Source organism: Haliaeetus leucocephalus, unplaced genomic scaffold (genome assembly GCF_000737465.1).
Source record: "Haliaeetus leucocephalus isolate CR32 unplaced genomic scaffold, Haliaeetus_leucocephalus-4.0 Scaffold473, whole genome shotgun sequence".
NCBI classification, from domain to species: Eukaryota; Metazoa; Chordata; class Aves; order Accipitriformes; family Accipitridae; genus Haliaeetus; species Haliaeetus leucocephalus.
This window is the reverse complement of record NW_010972909.1, coordinates 3985382-4009639: the sequence shown is the minus strand read 5'-3', so window position 1 is coordinate 4009639 and position 24258 is coordinate 3985382. Positions and strand designations below refer to the sequence as shown.

The 24258-nt window shown below is 45.2% G+C and overlaps 1 protein-coding gene across 1 annotated transcript; it reads right to left on the bottom strand.

Moving 5' to 3' along the window:
- Nucleotides 1–19562: 19562 nt before the first annotated feature.
- On the bottom strand, nucleotides 19563–24176 carry LOC104836635 (zinc finger protein 239-like). The gene is made up of 3 exons (XM_010575323.1): nucleotides 22335–24176; nucleotides 19890–20071; nucleotides 19563–19613 (listed from the first exon to the last, which is right to left on the bottom strand). The coding sequence occupies exon 1, from the start codon at nucleotides 24140–24142 to the stop codon at nucleotides 23156–23158; it is 987 nt and encodes a 328-aa protein (XP_010573625.1). The 5' UTR covers nucleotides 24143–24176; the 3' UTR covers nucleotides 19563–19613; nucleotides 19890–20071; nucleotides 22335–23155.
- Nucleotides 24177–24258: the final 82 nt, after the last annotated feature.

Genomic DNA, 24258 nt, shown 5'->3' with positions numbered 1-24258 from the left:
CAAACAAATTAATCTGTCCCATGCACCAATAAAGATGATTCCCTGTTAATTAACAAATTGCATGCAAAAGTCCCTGGCTTGTATTAAGAGACTCTTGAATGGCTATGAAATAAAGCACTTGAAAAGTTCAGAAATTCCAAATTCTCCTTGCGACCTCGATGTAGGGTTTGGGGCTTTTGTTTTGGCTTTTTCGGTGGATATAATTAGGGATAACAGTGTAACTTGTAATGATCCAATCATAGTAATTTTTCATCTTAGTTTTTTGCGGAGGAGGACAAACAAGGCTGAAAGGTGTCTTCCTCCACGCTCAGTGCCTTTGCAGGAGGTGAGTCCTTGAGGTGATCATCGCCAAGCCTCTATACCTAATGACGTAGTGCCCTCTGTTGGGAAGCTCTTCTGACGCTGCATCCAGGTGAGGTAACACTAACACCGATACTGTACTGTTATACATGCTCCAGTACATCGGTGAAGTCCGTACAGTGTCACGCCAGCAGGTTTAAAAATCAACTTACCTTTTCCTCCATCAGATATTTTTTGTTAGGCTTGGGCAAGGAGATGCACTAGATTGCTATTAAGGCTATCTGTGAGAGTGTTCAAGAAAGATCTATCAGTTTATTATAGTTTCAGCTTTTTAAAAAAAAAACCCCTCTGTGATTTCAGCCACAGAAGGAAACAAGACCCCCCCGTTCAGCTCAAGGCACACAGGTCAAGCCGGCTCACATCAGCAGGGAGGTGTGTGGGGCTGCAGACTGGCTCCTAACTCCAGGTCTGTGGGTGGTGGAGATCAGCTTTAGCCCAAAGAAACCGTCCCTAGTCTTTGCCTGGACAGAGAGGGGTTGTTGGGCATGAGAAGCAAACCCTACTGCCTGGGATGCCCTCTCCTGTAGAGCGACAGTTCTTTCTCCCATTCCTGACAGCAACAGGAGAAGCCCCTCTCCTCTGGGCTTTGCCTGATCCCTCATCCTCCCCTACCCTGCAGAAGCAGGGCCAACGTTGGCCCTTTATCTCCCTCCCCATCCTGCCATCCTCAACACCCAATCCTAACCATACATCAATGAACCCTCATCCTGCTCCAAAAATTGCAATGAGATTAATGCTGTGGTTCTCCAAAACACCTGCACTGTGTTGGCCTGGGATAACGTAACTCGGCAGGGTCTACCTGCAGAGCACAGCCCTGGTCATGGACAACTTCTGCGGGACCAAACCCTTGCTGTAACCCTACTGTCACCTAGTTTCTGATCCTTAATATCAGTGACCTCGTTAGGCCTTGAAAATGCATGTTCTCTTCTGGCTTATGGTAGCACAAGACCAAAACCCAGCTAGGCCACCCATGGTGGCTTTCCTGAAGGCTGTAAACTTAACATGAATCCTATAATGGCCCACAAATTTAATAATAGAAAAGTGAGCAGATATTCCTGAAATCGCCTCCGCAGTGTTGGCCCGTTTTATACCAGGAGAGGATTCCCCATGCCCCTGACTCCCCTCAGTCATGGCAAATGAAACCTTTCCCATATGACGTGTTGTAAGGAGGGATGTGAGCTTGCAGAGAAATATGACCATCCACACAGGGGTGGGGAAATAGTTTGTCTGGAGCTATGATGCTATTGTTGGAAGGGCAGACTGAAGCAGGATTGTTTCGTATGAGCAAAGGCACATTCTTCATGAAGTAAGCTTTTGTCCTTAACAAACAAAAGGGGCCTTTTTTTGTGATTCACGCTGTATGATATTTTTAGTTTTATTTGCATTTAGTTAAGAATGGCACAAGAATAATACTGCAAGTAAAACATAAAAGCAGAATGACCCTATAAAAAGAGTGCGTTTTCTACCTTAGGAAAAAACCTTGCTATATTACATTGGAGATTGTAAACTGGCTGAGGTAGGGACCACATCCTTGTCCTGTGCTTGTAGTGCATTTGTCACAGTGAGAAGCTCTTCTGTCTCTTTGGAACCTTTCGTATCTTCTGGGACAGGTGAGCAGCAGTCCCCAAAGCATCTGAGAGAATAAAGAAACAAAGACCAAGAAGTTGTTTAAAGGTCAGTTTGTAACAACTGTAAGTCGGTGGATATGAGATCTAGATGTTTGACTTCTGTCAAGGGACAGAAGGTGAGGGAAACAAACCTGGTAAGGTCTTGCGTAGTCTAGGATCTGAAGTAGTTACAGGCTACAGCTAACAGTGACTCATGAAGTGCAAATAATGATTCATAATAACTCTAGAATACATTGTACTATGCTTTCTCAGAACAGAACAAGGATAAAGCTACCTTCTTTCTGCTTTGGGCAGGTGCTCCAGACGCCCAAGTTAACTACCAACCCAGCATGTAGACAGCTCTCAACACCTCAAAGATGCCATTTGCTGTCCTGTTGACTCCACTCGCCCTGCTCCTTTTTTCACTTCTTCTCTTCCTCTCTCACCACTTCAAGGTTCATTGATGCTGAGTAAGGGATGAATTCTGGCCCCAGCTCTTCCCACAAGGAGCACAGAGATAAGGTTTCTTTCCGGTGTGAACCAGCTGATGTTGAGTCAGGTCAGAATTCCCATCAAAACCCTTCCCACAGTCACAGCATCTAAGGGGTTTCTTTCCCATCTGGGCTCTCTGGTGCTGAATATAAAGGTCAAAGTGTGTTCATTTTCATATGAATTTTTAGATGATGGGTCTCCTTATTTTCAGCTGGGGCAACATCATCATTAGCTGGAATAGAGAGGGGAAAAAAGTCATTAGATATGATTACTCTACCAAACACCACATGAGGAACAGCATTTATGAGAGTGAAAGCCATGAACCGGTTCTTCAGGTGAAGGGTTCTGGGGTCAAGAGCTTGCAGCCTGGAATTCCTGGGTTCTCATCTTCCATCTGACACCAGTTCTCTTACAGCCTTCATCATTATAGCTCTCTTTTATATAGTGCCTCTTACTACCAGGTGCATGCCATAGTTATACAAGTGGAGAAAACGAACATGAGAAAGATGGTGGTGGGTGAAGAGACTCGCACAAAGTAGCTCATCAGGCCGGAAGCAGAGATAAGAACTGAGTCCTTGACCAGTGTGCTTGCATCTTTCTAGGCTGGTGTGTTCATCATAAAACAATGATAAAACTTACTCCCCAGTCTATTTTGCAAAGGTGTGATGCCCTCGGTAGATAATATCTGTAAATGAACACTCAAAAGTTCTCTTTCAGCGCTAATGAAATGAGCTACCTCAAATGCCTCTAGGTAGTTTACCCAGTTTGCAGATATGCTATCCCTGAAGTTCAGAGCTACCAGAGTTGACTCTGAGAAGGCCCATCTTGTCCGGAGAGGAATTATGAGGAGGAATGTGTCTAGACTGTTTCAGAGTCAGCTTGGGTCTGGAAGGACATGGTGAAGAGCCCAAGCCAACGTGCCTTGATGGAGCCAGAAGTTTTGGGGAACAACTGCAGAGACACCTGAGTGGCTCCCCACAGAGTTATATCAGACCCAGCAAGGCTTGTAAGCTGTGGCTCAGCATCGTCACTGCTGACCCTGTGCTGGTCCTGAGGGTGCAGCCTTGCAGTAGAACCTGCACCACACTCCCCAAAATTTCCATCTCCCAGAAGACCTTTTATCCGGTGTACCCAACAGACATGGGCTACCTGTGTTTTCAGGTAGCACTGTGCCTGAGCTCACAAGCTATGTGGATATTAAAGCACTGGTGAGACAAATGTCTCACCAAATCACCCAAATCACTATGACCCAGAGTCACTAAGCTCTACCAAGCCCATTTAGGTCATTCTAGTGCCACTGCAGCATATTTGCCAGCAGAAGCAATGGTTTGGCAGTGTCAGGGTAGTTTACGTTTCTCTGCACAGGATGGACGAGGAACACCTCCCAGTATTGTCCAGGGACTGCCAGCAAGCTGCCCAGTCAGCACAGAGCCCTAACCAGCTGTGCCATTAGTATTAGCTGGTTGGCTGGCCAAGCTTATCGGAGTTAGTGGTAGTGGGACCATTTGGTGGTGAAAGACTCAGCACCTCATTAGATGATTAACATTCGACACGCATGCTGCATCTCAAGAGAACTTCCCTAACTCTGTGTCCTTTAGGTAATGGAGTTAAGATGTCCTGATAGACATAATATCCCCTGATGGACTGGGAAGATCCATACTGGCTTGCCTCAGTATACTCTATATGTTGGGAGCATTCTGCTCTATGGTGGGTCCCAAAAGAACCATATGATCTGGTTTTTTTTCCAGTGCCTGAGGTATGCTGTGGCCCCATAGCTTCAGATGGTGGAGAGATGACTGTATAATCTTGCTGTGAGATTGGCCTGGCCTGCAAGCATTTCAATAGGAATAAAAGTGCCCTGAAGAACACAGAAGTGGCCAGCACTTCTCTGCAGGACACAACCCTGCAGGTCCCTACCTGGGAGCAGGAGATAACGGAAGAGAACGGTTGGTAGCAGGAAGAAAGTGCGATGAGGCAACTTGTATGACAGAAATAGTGCTAAAAGATCTAGCCAGCATTTACCTGCTCAAGAACTGCAAGGCAATTTCTTTGAGAGGAAAGATCAAAGTTTGCTATCCAAATGATATTTTGAATTTAAATGCTTGCATTTGTAGTGGTAAAATTAGGATTCGTAAAACTGTAGTAGTTTTTTAATCCAAATGCTAAACTTTTTATTTATCACCCATACATTTAACGACCCATATGATGTGTAAGGATTTTTTAAATTTTCTTTTTGAAAAGGTTAGACAGACCTTTACTCTCCAAAGGCTGAGAAACAGCGTGGCAGTCCGTCATTTACTGAGAGAGCACGGCGACGTCTGCAAAGCTTCTTACAGCTTCCAGTGAGGTGGGTTTCACAACCTCCCTAGATAATCTGCTCCAGCGCTGCCTTACTCGGGGAAAGTTTTTGCAGTGTCTAGCCTTTTCCTTTTTTTCCTTTCTTCTTTTCTTTCCTGAAAATTGACCTGATCAGATCTTATCTTTGTCCTTCCAGCGGCGTAACCGCTGCCTCTCTTCGTAACAACCTCTCACGCGCCGCAACCACGTTATCGTGTCCTGCCCTACTTCCAGCCGTCTCTTCCAGACTCAACAAACCCCGCTTCTCCCCAGAGACTCCTTCCCAACCCTCTTATCACTGCAGAGGTGCTCCCGCGCGTTCCCTGCCCGGACCAGCTCGGGGGGGTTGGCTGGGACGCTTTCCGGGGCCGAGCGAGGGTGCTGCGTGGGCACGGGGGGGGCCCCACTGGGCCAGGTGCTGGGAGCGCGGGTGCCAGGCCCCCGGGCCCTGCCGAGCGCAGGAACCGGCATGTGTGCTTCGCTCCTCTTCCCTCCCAGCCCTGCCAGGAAACTGGCATCCTGGCTTTCTGGGGTTTGTCCTGAATTCCCAGGATCAGGAAAATCACCCGCTCTCTCCTCAGATCATAGGATCACACAGTGGGTTGGGTGGGAAGGGACATTCAAAGATCATCCAGTTCCAATCCCCTGCCATGGGCAGGGACACCTTCCACTAGACCAGGTTGCTCCAAGCCCCATCCAACCTGGCCTTGAACACTGCCAGGGATGGGGCATCCACAGCTTCTCTGGGCAACCTGTTCCTGTGCCTCACCACCCTCACAATGAAGAATTTCTTCCTGACATCTAACCTAAATCTACCTTCTTTCAGTTTAAAACTGTTACCCCTCGTCCTATCACTACACTCCCTGTTAAAGAGTCCCTCCCCATCTTTCCAGTAGGCCCTCTTTAAGTACTGGAAGGCCACTACAAGGTCTCCCCAGAGCCTTCTCTTCTCCAGGCTGAACAACCCCAACTCTCTCAGCCTGTCTTCACAGGAGAAGTTAATTCATTTCTGATTAATTTCTGGTAATCTGCTTTGGAAATTCTACTAGGAGGCAGAGGTCCCAATGCTGTACCAGGTTCAAGCATATCAGGAACTCCTAGAGAGGAAGGGCTACCAAAACCCAGGGCTAAGTCCTCTCCATTATTTTAGGAGCACGAGCTTCAAGGCTCAGTTTGGGTTATCTAGGCCAGTATTTGGCTCTTGATGGTCCTTGTTTCAGCTACTTTGGTGGACAGTGATGGAAATCCTGGCCATGCGCAGTGTTACAGAACCAAATCCTTATAGTCTAAATCAAGACCTCGAAAAATTTGTGGTTAGCTCGTTATTATCAATATTCCCATTAATACTTCATTACAAAAGTGGCACATTCTGCTGCTGGTTATTTCAGCCTGAAGAAAAGAAGCTTATTAGCACTCTGTCTTTCCAGCAGCCCTCTCCTCCCAAATCATCCTTACGTCCCTCCCCCATTCCCAACAGACTCAATGTCCCTAAACCAAATATTTTGACCTGCTGCCTGGACAAGATATTACATAAACTGCCAAACAACACAGATAAGGGCCAGTGTCTCCCTGCTGATCCTCCCATGGGAATGCCAGTAAGAGCTCTCTGCTGTACCCAGCTGCTGATTTCTGGTTTTAGGATCATCTCTGATTCTTCTATGTGCATGTTAAATTTGATTGAAACGAACCAGTTGGTTCCTAAGTGACTAATGGGGGACTTGCCATGTGATTAAAAAAAGTCTCATTTCCTCAAGAAACTACAGAAAAAAACCCCACAATCCTGTCAAAAATATATCAAGAAATTGATCCCCAAATCTGAAAATAAAAATTTTAATAAAGAACAAACAGAGCTTTTGAACTACCTTCCGATTTTGAAATTTCTGTCTCATTCTGAATGTATCTAAATGGAAAGAAAATGTAGGATGAGCAGACCAACCCTGAGTTCACAGGGAAGAGGGGGTAGGAAAACACTTTTTAATTCTCTTTTCCCACTTCATCCAAAACCTCTCAGTTCTTGAGGGGAGGAGTGGTGGGACAGAAGACCTCTGCCCGCTTACTGCAGCAGCTCTCGTTGAATGCTTTTCTTGAGAAAGCTGGAAAAGAGCAGGCAAGAAACCAAAGGCACCAGGCAGAGCTTTTGTTACCCCTTCCATCAAGGGCCGGCTTCTGCGGGGTAATTCCTGCAGAAAGTGGGGGACATCTGAGGCAGGCAGTCAGGGGGAAAACCGGGGCTGGTGTTTGTCTGCCCACATCTCAATAGCTGCGATAGGGGTGTCTCCATCTGAGTTATGGTCTGGGCTCCCGTCACAGTCACTGGAGAGAAATAGACACTGTTAGGCAGTGATTCATCTGACCTATTTTAGTTGTCTACCTTAGGAGTAGGTGAATCATGCCCTAGAAATGCTTCTTGAATGTTTGAATAAGGGGCTTTTCCTGTTTTGTTCGATGACTTATTCTCAGTTTGTTATATGCAAGATTTCTTGCTTTTAAGTAGTATTTTTTAATTGGTTTCATTTTTAATACAATTAATCTTTGGTCAAGATGAGGATGTGCTGATCAGACACCTTTCTCTGAGAGCTGGGGTTTCAAAAAATCAGCAGTTTCACTCCTGTGATTTTGTAGTTTGTCTTCCGGAAGGGATGTGTGGAATAGAAACGATGAAGTATTAAGACCAAATGAGGCAGAAGCCCAGAGGGGAAAAAGATGAGCAAGTCAGAATCTGAAACAACACAGTCAGGGAACACAGATGATGTGGTTTCTGTAAAAAGCTTGTTTGTTCAGTTAGAGGGGAAGGGAATTTGTGTATGCATAGCTGCAGTTTAATTAACTGTACAAATCACTGTGTATATACAAAAAGGCAGATTATTTTATTGGATGGACTATCCAATACCATATTATATTGGATATTATAGGATATAGGGATATACTATTATAGATTTTAGAGAGAGAGAGGTGTGTGTGTACTGTTGTAGACTCCTAATCTATGTGTGTAAGGTGGCAGAGGAGCTTGACAGAGAAGGGTCTGTGTATCAAAAGTGGAAAGCACTGGAAAAAATTGGTTTTTTATTCCATCCAATGATCCAGCTAGGTCTGCGGTTTTTAAAGTTACATTTCTAACCCTTCAGTATAGCTAAGAAACACTTGAAGATGGGACCTAGCTTCAGAAATGATCCCCTAATGTAAAGATATCTGTCTGTAAAAGTTAAGGATGATTTTTTTCAGTTGTCTAAATTTTCCCTCTGGACCCATTCTGCACCAGGCCAGCACTGTGCAAGAGGAGAGCCGCAGCTGCGGTATTTTGAACTAAGTATGTAGGGATGCTGTGCTGTTGCTCCTGCCCCTCCAAAGGTGTCAAGATTTTGGTGCTGCTTTCTCTGTCTTCTTGCTTTTTCTCACTCCTTGCTTATTCAATCAGCATAGGATCACGCAAGGAGCGATGTGGGAAGTGTTTTAACTCAGTGGGACACAGACGTGAGCTCTAATTCAGGTTCCTATGTAAACATGGTAGTCTCCCAGCTGTAGGCCAGGTTTAGAGGTTTTTCATCACAGATATTTTATTCTCTCTTACTGTATTTGCTTTCCCTCACATTGAGCCCTTGTCAAGAGCTACTGATGAGCTGCAATCATTGTTCTTGTTTATATGTGCTTGTATGAAAGCTGTATTTTAAACTATATGTTGTATAAAATGTGTTTATAAACTTTACTTACGAGAAGGGTTATAGACTGAGGTATAAAAGACATTTCATTGGGTAGAAGGCAGAACTTCATTTACAATGGATAAATGCATTGTTGTTACTCAAACTAAGCAGCATGCAAGCTATTCATGGAATGGCATTCATCTTTAACAAATATTTTACATAATACATGCAAGTTATTCATGGAATGGCATTCATTTTTAATAAATGTTTTATGTAATGCTGACCACTTGGACTCCCAGGAATTAAAGATTTGATAACAGCGTGGTCTGTCATCTTCTTTTCCTTGATTTTGATCTCAGTGCTATAAAAGTGGTTGTAATGGGGTTTTTTTCAGTTGCAGACCCCCCTGAACATTTCCAGTGTATTGGTCAACTGCTGTATAGTACATGCAAGCCCAGTAATAGATCTTTGCTTTTCTTTGTGACCTTTCACCGATTGTTTTAACTCCCCCCTGCCCCCCCAAGTCAAAGGCTCATAAATTGAAAACATGTGTTGTGTTTGTGATGACTTCTGTTTTGGGGGGGGGGGGGGTATGGGGTGCTTTTTTAAAACAGAATATAATTGGAGGTGCTTTCCTTGTTGCAGTTACTGATGGCAAATCATCCTGGTCCCTTCACTAGTTCAAACGTTCATCTTTGGGAAAAGTGAGTGTCAGAAGGCTGGTTGTGAAGCCGTGGGGCCATTGATCGGCTGCGCTGACGCTTAGCCTTTGCTGGAGGTAGGTGTGGGGCATAGCAAACTTTGGCCAGGAGGAGCAGAAGATGTTTTGCATACTGAGTCATGGTATTAAATGTGCTTTTTACTATTATTTACAGTGAAATTCACTGTAAGAATGAATCAAGTCATTGGTATTTAATCTGAACTAGAGTTGTGAAACATCAAATGACTATGCAGGAGTTAGGTTGCTGTGATGACATGTATCATCCGGGGCTCTGTAGCTCTTCTAGGCAAAACATGTCCTTGTGGTTATGCCTTTTCTCGTATTTCTTCTTGCTTATGTAGAAAACCTGTATGTGTAATAATTTGAAAAACTTGAAGGCTTTTAAAATTTCTTAAATGAAATTATTTATAAATAAATGTCTTAATGTAAATATGTCTTTGATTATAATACATATTACTACAAATATGAATGTATAAATGTGTAATTAGAAAACAATGTAATAATCCACTCCAAATGTCTTATCTCTCTAAGAGGAAGGAGTATTCTGAATTGAGTTTCGTGGTAGCTGATTTTATAGGAGTACTATGTGTAACACTTTTGGTTTATATTGCACAGCAGGGGCAGGAACACTTTCTTCTATTTTTATCTTAATGATATGGATAATCCACAGTGGTTTCTCTTGAATTTTTCTCAGTTGACTGTACCAGATGCAGTCAAGTCATGCAATGTATGTATTATGGTGGGATGAGATTTGGCAGCATGAAATGGATCATCAGTATTTAAACTCTGACCTCTAAGTTTGATAAAAATCTTTTTAGATAAGGTGTTACCTGCAAGGATAATAATATGTAACATACATTTCTGAGCTTTCACTCCTTCTGCTATCAACTTTATACTTACAATGTTTCTAAAATATTTGTTTGTAAAGGTTTCTTGCTTACAGAAAAAGGCTACGTGCTGTTTGTTTGCAAAGGAAAATGTGAGATTTACAGCTGAAATGGATGCTTATGTGCAAGGGCATTTTTTTCCCTGTTTTATTTGTTTATTACTTGGTTTAGGTAGCATTGCTTTATCTAAATCTTGTACATGATTTATTAGTGAATGATAACTACTCAATAATCCTAGTAGAGAAAGTTTTGGCAGAGGAATTTAGACTCAGTTCTTCAGCTCAGAATATAGTATTATAAAGAGCTCACATTGGATCCCTCTTAAATTAAATTACTTCTTATCCTATAGAGCCTCCTAGCCAGTTTTCTTCCCTTTCTATTTAATGTTTTGGGGGGTTGTTTTGGCTTTTTTAACCCTTGCTGCTTGTCATCCCTGGATGCAATCCTGAGATCAAAAAAGCCAGTATTTGCACCAATTTTTGATTTCCTGGGACAAACCCTAAACATATAAGAGGTGGCTTTACCCACGGTTTCAGAGATTGGACTTTGCTGCTGCAGTCATGATAGTAGTAACGGAAGGAAAACAGACCCAAATGCACCAAGCAAACTAAGATGGTTTACAGTTGGACTCAATGATCTTAAAGGTCTTTTCCAACCTAAATGATTCTATGATTTTATGACTGCTTGGTGGGGTTTTTTTGTTTGGGTTTGGGGGTTTTGGGGGGTTTGTTGGTGTCCCCCCCCCCTTGGTTTTAAAATATCAAACGCTCCCCACTCCAGTTCTGCTTTTTCCATTACCTGTTGAAATTGGAGTGGTAATCTAAACTTGGCAGAACGTTAAATTTCCTCTGCCAGGCACCAGATGTTCCAGCTTTTGACCTGTGCAATACTGGAAAAGGCCACACGAGGGATATGGCAGCAAGGTGGTTGAGATGGTTCTTCAGAAAGCATCTGATGGTACTGATGGCTGACACTGGGTCTGAAAAAGTCCAGGCAAAAGTCCATCTGCAACCCTAGCTAACCCATTAGACTTTAGTTTTGTTATAGGAGGCCTTAACTAGGTCCCCTTAATAATTCCAGAATACTCACGAAAACTAGAGAATGACCCCACGTAGTCATTAGAAGCCACAAAATACCTTTGTGAGTCAAAAAACCCTACCCAAGGAAGGGAGAACTCTTCACCCACAAGCCATTTCTAAACAACTTCACGTGAATGTGGGAAATCACTTATCTGACCTCAGCGATTTCCAAGAAAAGTCACGGGTCTCTGCAGTTTCTCCTAGACCAAGAAAATAGGTGCTGCAGCTGATGGGGGGGTCTCTGCTGGAAGTTGACAGCCTGGTGGAAAAGACAGTGAGCAGAATGCTGCGCACACACTGGCACAGCAAGGAACAAGGTTAGCTGCCACATATTTCTAGCACCAGCCAATTATTTTTTTTTTGGTTGGAAGAACAGATACAGCCTTAGGCTAGTAAGGTACGGTTTAGGTGTGACTCCTAATCATGATTCTGTTTAAATAGTCTTTATTTTCAAATTTTTCAAATTTTCAAAGTTTATTTTAAATTAATAGGATAAATCAAGAGTTAAAACAAAACAGGGTTTTATTAGACTCAGTGCATTACCTGGGAAAATGAGCGGGATTCAGCCAGGCAGTTTGCTCCTGCAGGTAAACTTGAACTGATGCATCCTCCTCCATGGCTTTAACAGCGCCTGAAAGTTTCTGGCCCTCCATGGAGGTGAATGAACGTACTCAATTTCTTTCCTCTGGCCTGATAGTAATTCTGGGCTGGTTTGCCTTTGTCAGTCAGTCAGCCTGGTTTCTTGGGGACCATTCTACCCCCCCTTTCTTTTCAGGATGTGTGACAGGAGCTGTTGCTCCATGTTACAAATTGTTCTGCGGTTTAAGATGTTCCCTTTTCCAGTTTCACCCCTTTCCTCACATCCCCCTGCCACATACCACAGCTGAATGCCCTCTTTGTTATGGACACTCAATCGCAGGTGTAATGCCCTGTCATAAATAGTTCCCTGGGAAGATGGGGGAAAGGATGGATGCTAATGTGCTGTTGCTCCGAGGTAGGAAGGATTGGTTGGGGTCAGGTAAGGATAGGCAGTTTTTAAACTGGCTTGCTGCCAGAGCCATTGCACCATAGAGTTCCACCTTCAGAAACACCGACATATGAAACATATTTTTCCTTTTAATCCCATTTTATGCCTGCTAAATCCATAATAAATCACCTGAACAACAGGCGATCACCTTGGATGCCCTTTCGCCTTGGTGCCTGCAATCAAACCAGCCCACAAGCTATTGCCGTGCCAGTTTTCTGCTCTGTCTTTGCTCTGGTTCCCCCCATCTATCTGTGACCGATCTTTTAGCATGACATTTCCCTTCTGGTTCTGCCCAACCAAGCCTCGCAGCAGCCAGTCCCCAGGCAAAGAGTAGCATTCCTGCACTCTCAGCTATTCCTGTGCTTGCCACAAGACTACTCTCCCAAGAGACAGGCTGTATTTCTAAAGAGATAACATGCCATTATTCCTTGTAATTTTATCATTATCTTCCTGATAAACTTTTTTCTTGACAGCAGATGAAATCATGGATTTTTGCATATCCATTTTGCTGCAGTCTTAAAGTAAATGCTGTAGGAGGTCAGGTGTTTTGCTGAACCATCATTGCTGTGGCATTTCTTCTTTGGCTGACAACTCTACATGCTATTTTGAGTGGAATCTGGGCAGAAGTCAGTGTCACATGAAATCCTTTCTGTACTTGTGCCTTTAGGTGGAGCAAAGTCTTCATCTAACAACATCCCCATCATTCCTTGTCTGCAGCAGCAGTTGCTGAGGCACCCTATAGGAGGAGCTTTTCATATATCCCAGTAAGTGATTTTAATTGACTAAGCAGATTTTTTTATTTCTGGATAAATCTCTAGATTGTTAATTACACTTTCCATTCCATCTTTAAATGAGGTTTCAGAATTGCTAACTGTCTTTTTGTAGTGGTCAGTATTTTGCTCTGTAAAGTTAGTATTTAACTGTATAAAGTTTTCCTGTGTCAGCAGGAGCTGGCTAACTGGAATTTCAGATATTTTTTTTTGTTGTTGATTTTGATGTAGTACCACTACATTTTACAAAATTAACATCTTTGTCCACAGAGTCCAACTCTGGACACATGCTTAGTTTCAGGCATCTCTTTATTCTTCCCTCAACATTTTGCAGGGGAACGTCTTCCCTCTTTCTTTTTTCTTTCAGTATGTGCCTCTGAGACTCCAGAGGCCTTTGTCACCTTCATGAGTTTTCTAGGAAAGCCATGAATTGAAACACATGGTCCATCGCCTATGCTCCGTCTGACATGTTTTCACTTGAGTCACTCCTTCACCCGAGATGCGTGCGCTGCAATACCGTACTCCAAACCAAGAGACAAGTGCTTTAATCCGGAGCACGTGGTGAACCACCTCAAACGGAAGCTAACATCCAGGTTTAGAGACCAGGCAAAGCGTTGCTAAAGGAAGAAGGAAAGTCATTTCAGTTTCTGCTTTAGGCTGAGGCCTTACCTTAATTTTGGCTCTTATTATGCTTGATTTTTAATTAAACTTGTAGGTAGGTCATGTTATTGAAAAACCAGTATTAAATTAAGCTTCCTGTATTTGTAAGAAATTTATCCTAAACCTTGTTTTTCCCTGGAAAATTACCAGCGCAGCAATCCCTCCCATCGCTCTTTCTCTTTTCCATGCCCCTGGGATCCCCCGTCCTGCCGCAGCTCTGGCTGCTCTCCCCCACTGTCTCCTTAGCCAAGCTTGTGCAAGAGGAGAAACTTGCTGCTCCTGCTTCAGATGGTCTTCCTTGCCGGGGAGACCTGGATTCTGCCGTCTCGGTCTGCTGCCTGCTTTGCAGCTGGGACAGGAGGCTGCAGGAGACAGACATCCAGCCACAGGACTTCCCCTAATTAAGTCCCCACTTCTAGGTGCTGGAGGAGGCACCGGCTCTCTGGTTTTAACCCACTACTGTAAACACAAAGAGAAAATGCTTTTCCCACAGAAGTCAAGATAATTCCCCATAAACACAGGAGGAAATCAGCCGTGACTCCCCATCCCTTCCCTTGTGCTGTCTATTGGCACAAGCAACTGGGGAAGGACGAAAGGAGATAGAAGTGAGCATCCCAGCAGCAAAAGGCTCAGGGAAGAAGACAATGAAAACCAAAATCTATCTATGTGTCATCAAACCACTTGTGACAAGAAAACCAACTTCAAGGTCAGGGCGAGAGCACATGAGACAAAGCCAAGCTGCCACAACTCGGTAAGGACTTTTCTTTGTTTACCCAGTCTGCAAGCGTGTACTAGACAGGAAGGGAGCAGGAGGAGGGCTTGAAGCAGTCAGGGTTACCCTGAGCCCCGGGGTGCAAACATGAAAACATCACTGTTTTGCAGAGCAGAGAAGGTGCCACTTGTTTTTTGTGCCACAGTATTTAGAGCACTTCAAAGCAAGCCACATGTCACTTTAAAATACCAGCAGATCATCTCTAGAGCATTTTCTAAACACATTTTGCACACTTCTAGATAGCCACTCATGGCTGGTGTCCAAACTACTAATACAGCAAACTTTGATCTCTGCAGGACTTGACATCTAAGCACACAGGCTGGCAAAACTACCGGCAGGTAAGCAGGCTATGAGGAACTGTCACTACTATCCATACCAGCAGACTTGTTTAGGCTCCCTGCATTCAGAGTCCCTTGATTCACTAAGAAAGCTGCAGCTAAACCAGGCACAATGCCATTTCGTTTCTGTGGCACAGACTTGTGAAGTTCCCTGGGCCTTGTTTCTTGCATAAGGAGTAAGACAGGTGGCTGTAGAGAAGTTTAAATAATTGCTGCTGGGCATTTAAAGCAATCATTCATGATTGCGGTTTCCCATTTGGTACCAGTGATCATTAAACTCATCTAAGCCTCTCCTCCCCTTCCCTCAAACATATTCTGCCTGTCACACCGACACAGCTGTTTGTGTGTCTGTACAGTGGATTGAATCAGGAACTGATCCGGCTAAAAATAACCGAGGGTGGAGTGGGGAACTATTACTCTTCAGTCACTGAGACTTTCCAATCTGCGTCATGATGCAGCTGCACACAGAGTGCACCAGCACAGTGAGCAGAGCATGGGAGTAAATGGCCATGAGGACACACAGAGGAGGGGATGAGGATCACTCGTTTTGCTTTTGAAAGAAATGCAGGTGGAACCACAGCTTCAGTGGGCTGAGTACTCAAAGGTACTTAGCAAGAGATGAGCACCGATTCCAGCTGTGTAATGTACACGTGGGAAGTAAAAGATTCATAAGCTGGTCCTCCTTCGGAAATACTTCTTATGTGCAAAAAAAAAAAGGTACAGTTCTGTTCAATGCTTTTGTTTTGCTTTCACTTAACTCGCTCCTGTTCCCCCAGGGCTGTTGTTTCACGACTGGATTGCATGGTGGCAATACCAACTTAAGGAACCGCTGAGCTCTTTGAATATTTGTTACCACCCGCCCCAGACTGCAATTTTCCCTCATTTGTGCCAACCCTGCTGTTTGTGGAGCTGTGCTGAGCGCTGGATCGGGGAAGCAATCCAAGTTAAAAATAACCCAGCGGGTGGCTGGGGATGGCAAGAGCTTCAGCCATCCAATGTAATAATATGCTGTCACAAGTCAGGGAGAGCTGTTTGCCATTGCAGGGTCATGAAAGCCCGGCCTCAGAGATACCTATTTACTACGAGAAATATGAACTTTTCAGCCAGCTGAAGGAGCGTTGTGAATGAGGCGGCTGGAATCCTTTGCCCATGTTCATAAGGGACAAGGGAGCAAACCTCACTGTGCACCAATGCCAGCACAAAACGTCTTCCCACAAGCTTTACTTTAGCAGCCCTTCACATGACGGTTTTGCAACAAAAGCTAATGGCAGTCTACGCTATTCAGCTGATGTGTGTTGTTTATTCTGTGGGTTAGGGAGAAAGTTACCATGATTTTTAAGTGCTGGAAGGGTACTGCAGATATGGGGGCTGTGCTGGCACCAAGCAAGAGAATAGAAGAGTATTCTTTACAGACATGAATCTAATAGCTTTGTGTTACAGAGCAAAGTACTAGTTTGTGGATATATTCTAGAAGAACACCTCTTCTTCTCAGCTCTAGAAAAACAATACCATTGCTGTGATGCACCACCACTAACCTACGTGATCACAGCAGCAGTGACATGATTTTCACCTACTCATAGGCTTGGAGGGTAACATTTGTAATTATTCATTCTCTCTTGTATTCCAAGACATATCTGGGTTTCTTCTGGCTTCTCTCTTCAGTTCATGGTTCATGCTTCCTGGGTTGAGTATTTTTAAATACCAGTCATTTCCTTTTTCTCCCCCTCCTGCTTGTGACTTGGCATTTCACTGCTTCCCTCCCCAGGAATGCCCCTGCTGGGAGCTGGCTGGCTTGAGCCCCGATGGCAATGAAGGTGAAGCATCAAGAGCTTCAGAGCCTGAGGAATTTCAGGATCTTCTCAGGTTACATTTCTTGAGAAAGCAATTCACCCTTTCTTCATATGCATTAATGGCTCTATACACATTGAGGTGGAAGGTGCAGTTGAAACCCACAGTTACATTAGCATTAGCAGCTACATTGCATATTAGCCAAATGAAAGCAAGCGCCTGAGGCTTAGGGCAGGATGTGGCTGCCCTAAGGCAAACCCTAAATGCTTTCACACCAACCTCTGCGCTCAGGCCTGAGACATAACGTCACTGTCGACCATGCCAGGTAACTCCTTAGATTTCAAGGGTCCAGAAGTACCATCATATTTTGCCAACTTCTTTTGCCTTTCTAAGAATGTGAGGACTTGTGTTCAGTGATTTTAATTCTTCTCTCTCTAGACACAAGGAAAAATGTTTTGTTCCACCTCCCTGTCCTCTGCATTCCCATTGCCGCTTCCCTTCTTGTGATAATTGTTAAAAGATCTCTCTTTTTTTTTTTTTTTAATAAAGCAGCTTGTGGTTCCTGTTTGACCCTAGGTTCAAAAAGGTTTATCATATGTCCAATGAATTGGGAAGATATCTGCAATCTCTCTAATGCATATTACATGTAAACTCTGTTTTTCCTGTTTTGTTTGGTATTTCTGCCTGCCTGAAGGCATAGAGAGAATTCAAAGGTCAGCTGTGAAAGAAATCAGGCAAGAAGAGAGAGCAGTTGCCCTGCAAAGAGGCATCTTCTTAAGCACAACAGGCAGGTGCAGAGCTGTGGGAAGCAACTTCTCAGTCCCTATCCTAGAAAAGAAGATCTTCTGGTAAGGCTGGGAAAAGGCAGATCAAATGTCATAGGTCTGTCAAAACTCTGCCTTCTGTAAAGGCAGATGCATGTTCTATGTGCTTTGGGGTGATCTGGGGTAAGCAAGCAGAGACTGCCCTTTCGTGAGGGAAAACATTGACGGAGTAGGGACTGACGCAGAAAAGCCTCCTCTGTGGTTCTGTGCTTAAAGATGGGAAAGCACACCCACCTGAACCATAGCTAGGTAGAGTTCAGCAGTATTTTGGTGAAGGTCAGCTTGAAGTAGAGACATAGCAGGCAATGGCCCAAAGCAACAACATATGACCAGCAGCAGGAGAATTGCAAAGAGCTCCGGAAAGCAAGAAAAAAGAAGTCCAGATATGAGGGAGCAGTTACTTGGGGGATCTGGATAACAGTGACCCTTCTCCCATGTAGCTGTTACACCTCGAAACCACCCCCTCTTCCCAGCAGCCTCAGGAAATCCAATTTCCCAGTCTTTCTTCCCAGCTATTCATCCCATTTCAACCTCTTCTGCTTACCCTTTCCCTCACATGGTGGCCTGGTTCAACCATTCACCTTTGAGATGGCAAAATGCCTTGTGATGCCTTTACTTTGGCTGTGTTGTCCTTTTTAATAATGCCATGCCATTACCCCTACCCTTACCCATGCTCAGGGCAGGGAGATAGGCTTGCGCAAGCCAGCTGTGCTTGCACTATGGCCAGAAAAACTTTTCCGAGGAAGCTTTGTCAGGGGTCAGACCAGCTGCATTTCCAAGCAGAAAAACCTTACTTGGTCTGGCCTCCTGAGACCTGTTGCGAATTCTGCAAGTAGCTTTGCTTTTTCAGATGAAGGTTACTTCGGTCAATTCCTTGAGGCTGTGCAGCCAAGGTTTGCTGTGGCATGGTGGAGTTATTTTGAACTGCCTGTCCATATGGCTGTTCAGACAAGTGTTTTCTAAGCAACACCATCCTTTCCATCCAATAGAGCCGTTCTTTGCACAATGAGTGCCAAAGGGAAGCAAACAAAGGAGTTTGCACATCTTTGCACACTCTGCATCCATGAGGATGTTTGGACCTGGTATGGCCTGCTTTAATTGATGGGTGCTTTCACTTACCCTTGAAGGGTTACTGGGCTCTGACCATGCTGTCCCACCCACCCCAGTGTGTCCTCCAGGCACAGAGTCAGCTCTCTGCAGCTACAGATAACTCCACAGAAAGTCTCAGAAAGAAAGACAAAAATTCTGCTTCCCCTAAGAAGTCTGGCCCCTATGCTCTCTGGTTCCTAGGTTCTCGCATCTGTTCACGTGAACGAGTGTACCAAAAACGCCAGGCCTGTGAGAGGAAAACCAAGCATTTGTCGAAGTCCATCAGGACTGCAAAAGCAATTTTACCAGGTGGATTCATGCATTTTCTACGAAGAAAGCCAGCAAGCACTTGAATGAGAACAGGGAAGGGACAGTTGAGAGGTGGATCAGCTGACTTACAAGACATATCAGGTCTGGCACGGAAAGGCTAAAGGCCCTTCAGAGTTTAGGACACAAGAGCAAAAGCGGCAAAGCAGCCTACCCCAGCAATGCCTCTTTCGGCCTCTGTTTGCTCCATCTCCTTGAAATATCCTGTATTTTCCTTTTTTCAGAGATGGGGGCTCCTGTTGTTGTGTCTCTGGCTATTCAGACCAGTGTTGTTGGGGTAAAGGGGAAACCGGGCCACAAAGAACAGTTTGCTGTGCATGCAAGGGCAGTTTCGTTTGTTTGATGTATCTCGAAAATTGCTTTAGCGATTACACATAAAATACTTTTGAAAATTTATTAAACACGTAAAACGCACCTCTTGTCCAAGATCAAAAGAAATCTGTTTTCCCGGTCATAAACAGCGAAGCAGAGAGGAATGTAAAAGAAGTTGTATTTCAGTCATCACTATACTTTTGTCAGCAATGGACTGGAAAACTAGATCCCATGCAACCCAGGTGACAGAACTGGGAAGATAATTGCCTCAGAGCAGCTGAAGCTCTGCTAGAACCAGGTTCATCTACCAGCAGGATGGTGTGTCACTGCAGAATAAGGTTCTGCCACTTTCTCTCGTAAAGGAACAGTGAGCACTGTGTGCCATCCTCTGGCTTTTCAGGTTCATGCAGAAATGTTAGATGAAAATGAAGACCAATTCTAAGAATACCCCTCACCTCCGGGTTCTTATTTGCATTGCACAGCAGCTGTGCTAAGTAATAGTCATCCCTCTGTGAAGGATGACACATGTATTTCCAAATCTGGTCCTGCCAGGGGCCAAGAAACTGTGATGCTCAGGAGGACACTCTGGGGAGAAAGAAAGAAAAAAAAAAATGGAATAACACAGAACTCTAGGGTGAAAAATTTTATTTCAGAGACGTCATTCATCCATTTGTCTATCTTAGGTATTTCTAAAGTGCCATAGTATCACTGTAGTATCTAAGCACCATTAGCACAACAGGAATTTACAGCATTCTACAGAGCTCTCTCAGCTGGCAGGAGGATCTGGGCACCAGTTGGTGACCATGGGTCTGGGATGGAGTGTGCTAGGGAGGGTCTGCTGAAATTATAGTAGCTAATTACCTTCTGCTTTTTTCCAGTAGTCTCCCACTATGATCCTGAGGGAGGAGACAGCTGGTAGAGACGCCAGTGAGCTAGCTGCTGTGAAAGTAAACCTTCTGGTTCTTGACTTTTTGCACATGCCCATACCTCAGTCTTCTGAATTTGGTTCGCCAGTTTGTGCTGCCCACAAAGCAATTAAATTCCTGGAAGAAGAGGAACATACCCTGTAACTTCTGCAACAGCAAAGGAAGGGTGGTGCCCAGATTCTCCTCTCCAGCTAGATGATCACAAATCGTAAAAGGCAGACAGGCTAGGGGAAGGGAATTATTTCAGCCAAGTGACACTGAACAGGGAAAACTAACTGGCTGTTGAAAGGAACTCCAGAAATGTGTTTACACTGGTGAGCAATCCAGTCCTAGCCGCTGACTACTGCACTGGCAATGTGCTGTGAACCCTAAGGCCACTTTGATTTGGCATACAGTATTAAATAAGTTCATAAAGATCTTTGAAATAAATGCACGACAATCCTCTTAATTTACAGAGCGCTGTTAAGTACACACAGCACTTTACAAAGCATGTAGAAAAGAAAATAAATGCTCTGAGGACTGCTGTGAAGGCATATTCAGGGGCAGCTGGCGTCTCAAACCAGAATCTTGATGTGAGAATTTCCCTTTGAGTTGAGCTCAGCCATGTACAGACCTGGGTTCAATTTTATCGAGCCACTACAGCGAGTCCGTTCAGATTGCCAAAAGAAAAGTTGCATTCACAAGATGGCTGAGAAGCCCTGTTTACCAGGGAAAGGCAAACAGTTTTAGTGCTGTAGATTTCCTTTAGGAAACTTAAACTGGAATGGGACAGACCCACACAAATTGATCAGTTCTACAGCTGGACTGCAGCATAACCTTTGAAGTCAGCTAAAAATGAGCCTACCGACTGAGAGCTGTAGTATCCCTTCTGAAAGTCTGCTAGCAAATGAAAATCTTGACGCTTCTGGAACCAATTAGATGACCATTAGTGACATTTCCAAACCACTTTCCAGAAGTGGAACAGAAATCAAGAAATCATTGGTTTGAAGCTGTTCATAAAAAAACCCAAAACAAACACAAAGCTAAAAGCAAAAATGTGCATTTGCAGATGAAGGCTTTGGTTCCTGTGTAAACAAAGCCCACCCCATTTCCGAAAGCTCCTTCTACTTCCCTGAGCAGCTGCACATAAAGGTGCCTTGTTCCTCTAGGAGCTGCAAACAATTTCATGCTCCCCCTACAGCTCCTTTTTATTAAACTATATGAAAATAACATTTTATCAGCAGTTGAGTGTCAAGAAGTGGCTTGGGGCTTGCAGAAGGATCCCTGCAATCCCTTGGAGAGTAGCAAGTTCTGTAGAGCAAGCCCTTCACAAGCAACCCCGGCCAGCAGCTGCTCAAATCCATCGATCTTCTTAGCATCTTTATTTCCTTCATCTCTTCCCTACCATAGCTCCAGTCCTTTTACCAGCTTCAGTCTGCATTCCTTTTTCCAGAGACCTGCTGAAGCCATGGAGCCAGCTGCAGGATTAGTAAGGTACATCGCAAAACCAGGAATCTTTTCTAAGTTCCAGCAGTGCTGGATAAGCACACCAGTCAGTATCGTCTCTAAAATGAGCAGCAGCAAAACAGTCAAAAATATAAACAATGTAAAGTGTTGCACTGCAATTTGTTGTAGTTAAAACCATGAGGCGGGTACATCCTACAACTGCCACCGATACGTACCTGTGTAAAACGAGGGGGAGAGTACTACGCTGAGTGACATTTAGAAGTCATTCCTTGCAACCATAGGGCCCACAAAATTTTTATAGATATATAAATAAAACAACTCAATTCCAGATCTTATACACACACACACATACACAAAATAATCAGTGTAAAACTGAATGTCCTGATATGAAAATTCAGATGTTTTAGTACAAAACCTATTTCTCCCAGCTTCTAATTGAGAAATGCTACTATATACAGTATGTTTAGCATTTTGAGAAGTACTGATATGGTGCAGTGTCATACAGCTGCCCATTTTGACTCCTGCCATGGTGTGCGCACACGATTGCTCACATCTTAGTGTGAAGATACACTTAGTATAAAAGCTAGTTCATACATATGTGAATACACACATATAGGTGTTATTTACACACCTGCGCACACACACACTGGTCAAAATGGGACTTGAGAAATACTGGTATGGAATCGGATCAGTCTTAGTACACTGTTGTTCTGTCCTATTTTGCAACACAGCTCACACCAGCCCACTTGAACTGTATCTGTGAATCTGAATTCTGCAGAGCGAGGAGGCTACCAGTACAAACTCACAGGCAACCTCCATACACCTGTCAAATTGCGTACCACAGTCTTAGCAGCAGCAAGTATAATTCTGATTCTGATTTATTTTTTTTATTTTAAGCCTCCAGGTATGATAGTTTTCTACATCGGTTACCCACCAGTTCTGAGATTCCAGAACAGGCTGTGCCCCTATCCTGCAGCTCCCTTGTTCCTACCATCCACACAGCATTTGCAGAAAACCTTTGCAGGCATGCCTTCCCTCTCTGGTTCAGGGTATGCCTACACATTCCTTTTACAAGCAGACTCAAGCGGTCTTTGCCTGTGCTTCAAGTTGGCCCGCACACTGTGGCGGCATAATGCGGAGCCTCCAGCTTCTCAGCAGGACTTACTTAGCTTTGACCTTCCTGACCGCTGTATGAGACACAAAGCTGGCTTAGACCACAAGCATGGTGAGCTTCCATAGACTGTGCAATATTATATCGGTCACAACATTTCAGCTGCAGGTGGAACACAGGCCCTTAAGGACCTCATCTCCCATCTTATTTCCCCTGACGTGACCACATGTGCATATGTTGCATGACCAAGCAGCCTCTCATCAGGTGACCTGACCTTGTGCGTTCTCTCATCAGGCTCCCCGGCAGACATCTCTCACGGGGAGGTGGGAGAAAACATCCGCACCTTGGCCACACGGCAGATGGCATCCGATTCTAGTACCTGGGAAAGAGGATGCCAGGGCTGCAGAACTACCCACCGCAACCACTGCTCGCTTTCTGTCCATGCCCGAGATGTGTCAGGCGGAGGAGGTGACTGAAAAGGGCAACGTGGGCCACAGGAATTACTCTGGCCAGCTGCCTATAACCCAGGGGCTCTGGTGTAGTCACACCCTTGTCCACCCCCTTGTCCCTTAGGCACATTTTGGACAGGCCGGGGTCAGAAGCTGCATCCTAGACCACCCCCAGGTCACACCTAGCGACGCTGCCTACCACACATGCACCCGCTGGTGTGAGACTAAGTAGGAGTTGCGACTGAAGCTCTTCCCACAATGTGAGCACTTGAAAGGTTTCTCCCCAGTGTGGGTACGACGATGACGGATGAGGGTAGAGTTGTCACTGAAGCAGGTCCCGCAGTCGGCACACTTGTAGGGCTTCTCCCCAGTGTGAGTGCGACGGTGCTGGACAAGGTGCGAGCGCTGGCTGAAACTCTTCCCGCAGTCAGGGCACAAGTATGGCTTCTCGCCCGTGTGGACGCGCCGGTGGATGACCAGCTTAGAGCTCTCACTGAAGCACTTGTTGCAGTCAGCACACTTGTAGGGCTTCTCGCCCGTGTGGAGCCGCTGGTGGGCAATGAGGTTGGAGCTGTCGCTGAAGCGCTTCCCGCACTGGGGGCACTTGTAGGGTTTCTCGCCCGTGTGAAAGTTGGCGTGGCGGAGCAGGCCCGAGTTCTGGTAGAAGTTCCTGCCACACTTGGCACAGACATAAGGCCTCTCGCCAGTGTGGTTGCGCTGGTGCTGCACCAGGTGGGTGCTCTGGCTGAAGCTCTTCCCGCAGTCCTTGCATTGGTACGGCCGCTCACCCGTGTGGACGCGCTGGTGCTGGATGAGGTGGGAGCGGCGGCTGAAGCTCTTGCCGCAGTCAGCGCACATGTACGGCTTCTCCCCGGTGTGGATCCTCTGGTGGCGGATCAGGTCGGAGCTGCGGTTGAAGCTCTGCCCGCACTCGATGCAGATGTAGGGCTTCTCTCCCATGAACGCTCGCTGGTGCACCACCGTCTCCTTACGCTTTCGGAAGCCGCAGCGAGAGGTCTTCTCCGGCCCTGTCCCTGGAGGGAGAAGGTCTGGCCTCGGACGGGACAATTCCTGGTCGCAGCCCGGAGAAGAAGCTTCCCTCATGAAAAAGTCTGAAATGGCCCCGCGGGGTTCGGCCGCCTCCGGCCCATCTGGCTGGAGATCCCCCTCATTTTCAGTCATGCTCCCATCACCTGCCGGCACAGAAGGAGAGCCGGGACACGACCAACACGTTTAGTCACGGCCCGCGGCCCCTCGTCCCCACCCCGCTTGGCCACCACAGCCGCCCCACACGGCCC